Source organism: Loxodonta africana, chromosome 2 (genome assembly GCF_030014295.1).
Source record: "Loxodonta africana isolate mLoxAfr1 chromosome 2, mLoxAfr1.hap2, whole genome shotgun sequence".
Taxonomy (NCBI): Eukaryota; Metazoa; Chordata; class Mammalia; order Proboscidea; family Elephantidae; genus Loxodonta; species Loxodonta africana.
Window position 1 is genome coordinate 199,662,852 of NC_087343.1, and position 3,911 is coordinate 199,666,762.

The 3,911-nt window shown below is 43.3% G+C and overlaps 1 protein-coding gene across 1 annotated transcript; it reads left to right on the plus strand.

Annotated features, from left to right (window-relative positions):
* The first annotated feature begins 2,530 nt into the window (after nt 1–2,530).
* Nucleotides 2,531–3,553, plus strand: LOC100672197 (olfactory receptor 2T1-like). The gene has a single exon (XM_003404922.4). It carries the CDS (start codon nt 2,618–2,620, stop codon nt 3,551–3,553), a length of 936 nt encoding a protein of 311 aa, XP_003404970.3. The 5' UTR covers nt 2,531–2,617.
* Nucleotides 3,554–3,911: the final 358 nt, after the last annotated feature.

Here is a 3,911-nt window from a genome sequence, read left to right on the forward strand (position 1 = left end):
CTTTCTTTGTCTCATCCCATGTTGATGAGAAGAATTTTTAAAACTTTTCCTATACAGGCTCTTTTTTATCAGTATTGCTTTGTTGTTTTCCTTTCTTTCTTCCATGAAGGAAACTTTTTTTTTTAAGGGATCTGCGGATGCTTGGTTGTCTGTTCAAATTAATTTAAAAAAATTGAATATCTGAGCGTGTGGGTGGGGCATGTCAATTGTGGTTTCATTTTGGGTGATATGACTGGGTTTTCTTTTAAACTTCCGATATCACCGTCTTCTGGAGCTGGGGGAGGGGGTGGTGTGTCTTCTAACTTCTAGCCTGAAGGGAATAAATCTGGGTCCCAGGAGCTGAGTGAGAGGAGATCAGGGCATCCCCACTTTCCTCACATAATTCCTTTGTGTTCACAACACCTCCACCTCAACTGCTCTTGATGATCCCTTGTCCTGTAACTCTTTACCTCATCTTCTCTGGAGAATTAGTCTCCCACTTCCTGCCAGAGTATAAGAGGGGCGGGGTCTGTGTGTGTAGAGTGTTAAGGAATCTGTGCATCCACATGCTTCTTCAGCAGACTTTCAAGAAATTCCTGTTTTCAGTCTTACCCTCACTTATGTTTGGTGACTCCTGCCACCAACTGTTGAATCCCTGTGTGCATTCCGTGGTGTACATCAGTCTACCCCTTTCCTCACCATCACCACAGAACTCAGTCTTCTTAGGTCTGCAAGTTCGTTATCACCCACTTATGTGCTCCCAGCTGCCAAAAATGTTTTTGTTGTCTTCTCTCTTATTCTCACTGCATTTGTGACAACACTCATTCTAGTGGGAATTTTGAAGGGGATAGTGATTCACTGTGCTCTATCTGCCATTTTAATTCAGAAGTAGAGTTATTTATACGTCATGGTTCACGGGACCCTGAATATTGAGGATAGCCTTTAGTTATCCTCAGGCTGCTGAGACTGAGAAATGTAGGGCTGTTCTTAATGCAAATTCCCTCTTCTCTCCCCGCCACACAGATAGCATTCTTCTTGCAAATAAGACTTGTCTATGTGATCTTTTACTCTATTCCATCTTCTCTGCTCCTTGGAATGAAACTGGGTCCAGAGGGGTTCCTTATACCAGACTACTCACCTGCTCTCACAGGTGCAAACTAGTACTGTTAGTTTTGGCCCTCGGTGTATACCCTCTCTTGGCAGAGGGTATTTTTGTGGTCTGTAATTACAGGTGTCCTTTTCCACTTTCTTCATTACCGTTGCTCAGTCTCTACTGTGTTTGGTGTTCCTTCCATACCTTTGTAGCTTCGGCTCTTAGCTATCCCAACTCTGTCAAGTGTGGACTTTGGGCTTCTGCTTTCAATTTTCTTGGTGCTTCAGGGTGACTTCTGAGAGAATTCTCGCTCTGTATTTCCATTTTTAAGCCGGATGTGTCCAACTGGGATTTTAGTTGAGATCACATGGACTTTATAGACTAATTTTGGGGAGATTTTACATCCTTACAGTTTGAGCCTATCTATCCAAGAATATGCATATATTTCCATTTCTTCAGACTTTCTTTAAGGACATTCGGTCAAGGTTTTTGTTTTTTTTTTTTTGTCTGTGTTTTCAGTAAAGTTTTATAAATTCTAGCATTAGGGCTCCTTCCTAGGTACTTTACACTTTTTGTTTCAACTGTGAATAAGATATATGTATTTTTTCTATCACTTTCACTAATGGGTAATTGGTATTATATGAGAAACCTGTTGATTTTTTTTTTTTTTGGATCCTGTGTATAATGTAACTGCTTTAAAAATGAATTATATTTATATGTTCCTTGTAGAAAATTTGTAAAGCTCTAGGAAATTGTGAGGAAAAAAAAAACCCTTAACTCCACCACACTGTTAATATATTGGCATATTTCCTTCCAATCTTTAGAAACACTTAGGAATACTTTTTTTCTCTTTCTCTGCATATATATGTATACACATATATGTATATGTGTTTTGCTCAATAGCTCTATCTTTCATGTTAGTTACAAGAATTCAACACAAGGATGCAGCAGTGTTCATTGCATTGCCTGGCACATGAAAAAGACTCAAGTAATGCTACCCATCATCATTTTTAAACTCTTAGGAATTGTTTATGTTATCATCTCCAATTTTCACTGTTACTCTGTAAGTTAGTATAGATATTCCAATTTAAGATAAGAGAGCCAAGTTTCAGAGACACTATCGAAGGTGTCCAGTTCATACAACTGGTAAATGCCTTTGCTACTTCGTATTTTTTCTTATAAAAGCAAATCCTGAAGTGAGACTGGCCTAGAGCTTTGTGAGAGATAACAAAAACTACAAGAACTGGAGAATAGATACCTATTCTTAGCAAAAGCAGAAGCAGTTGCCCACTTCAGCAATAAATAGCTTAATATTCCCTTTTCAAAAATGTCAGAAAGTCCTAGAAAATGAAAGAAAAAAACAATCTACATCTTTGTTAGAGACTTTTTTCATAAAGAGGCCAAGCCTTTTATTCTAAACCAAGTAACATTTAAAAAGGGAAATATATCAGGCAAAGTTATCATGTCCTCGATATTACAGCCCTAAACTTAAATCTCCTGCTTTCAGATCCCAACCCTCCCTGGGTGCATCCTTCTGCCAGAGCAATGGTCTCGGTGGGAAAGCAGACTCTCATTCCCCATTTCATCCTCCTTGGCCTCTTCACCCACTCCCCACTGCACCTCTTCTTCTTCTCCATCATCATGGTCATGTTTCTGGTGGCCCTGTCTGCCACTGAGCTCATGATCCTCCTCATCAACGTTGACTCCCACCTCCACAGCCCCATGTACTTCTTCCTCAGCTGGCTGTCCCTCATGGATCTCATGCTCCTCTCCACCATTGTGCCACGGATAGCTATGGATTTCCTCCTGAGTGGTGGCACCATCTCCTTCACAGACTGTGGGCTCCAGATCCTCTTCTTCCTCACCCTCCTGGGGGATGAGTGCTTCCTGCTGGCCTTCATGGCCTACGACCGCTACGTGGCCATCAGCAACCCACTGAGGTACTCGGTGGTCATGAGCCGTCGTGTCTGCTGGATCATGGTAGCAGGGTCCTGGCTTTTTGGACTGGTAGACGGGCTGATCCAGGCTGTCTTCACCCTTCGCTTCCCCTACTGCAGCTCCCAGGAGATCGACCACTTCTTCTGCGAGGTTCCCGCTGTGTTCAGGCTGGCCTGTGCTGATACCTCCCTTTATGAGACCATGAACTATGTCTGCTGCATCCTCACGCTGCTCCTACCCTTCTCTGTCATCTCTGCCTCCTACCTGCGGATCCTGGTGGCTGTGCTCTGCATGCGCTCTGCCGAAGGCCGGCAGAAGGCCTTTGCTACCTGCTCCTCCCACATGGCAGTGGTTTCCCTCTTCTACGGGGCTGCCATGATCACCTACATGGGGCCCCAGACTTACCACTCCTCAAAGCAGGACAAAGTGGTCTCCGCCTTCTATACCATGATCACTCCCATGTTCAACCCTCTTATATACAGTCTGAGGAACAAGGAAGTAACTGGGGCTCTGAGGAAACTCTTGAGAAGGTGTCCCTTTTAGGGGAGGACAGGGCTACGTAGGTAGCAGCAGATATGGGCTTCTTGACTTGGGAATTTGGATTAGCTAATGGCATCATCTGATAGAGCAGAAACAAATGTAGCTTACTAGAAATAAAAGTCTTACTCTGACCAAAGTTAATCAGGATTAACACATTGATTCAATCCATCAGATGCATGCTGAATGTAGGTAACAAGTAAGAAAGGCTGGGGCCTATGGGGTTACAAAAAGTAGAAGACACAGACAGAAATGTTTATCCCCACAGCTCCTGGGAGAGTCAGCAGGTGACAGCTCTCAGCAGCACCCCTCTCTAGGAATTGACCGTGGCTGAAGAGAGCCACTTTGCCCAAGGTCATGCCCT

Coding starts and splice junctions, on each gene's coding strand:
- LOC100672197 (XM_003404922.4), top strand. CDS start 2,618: ATGGTCTCGGTGGGAAAGCAGACTCTCATTCCCCATTTCATCCTCCTT.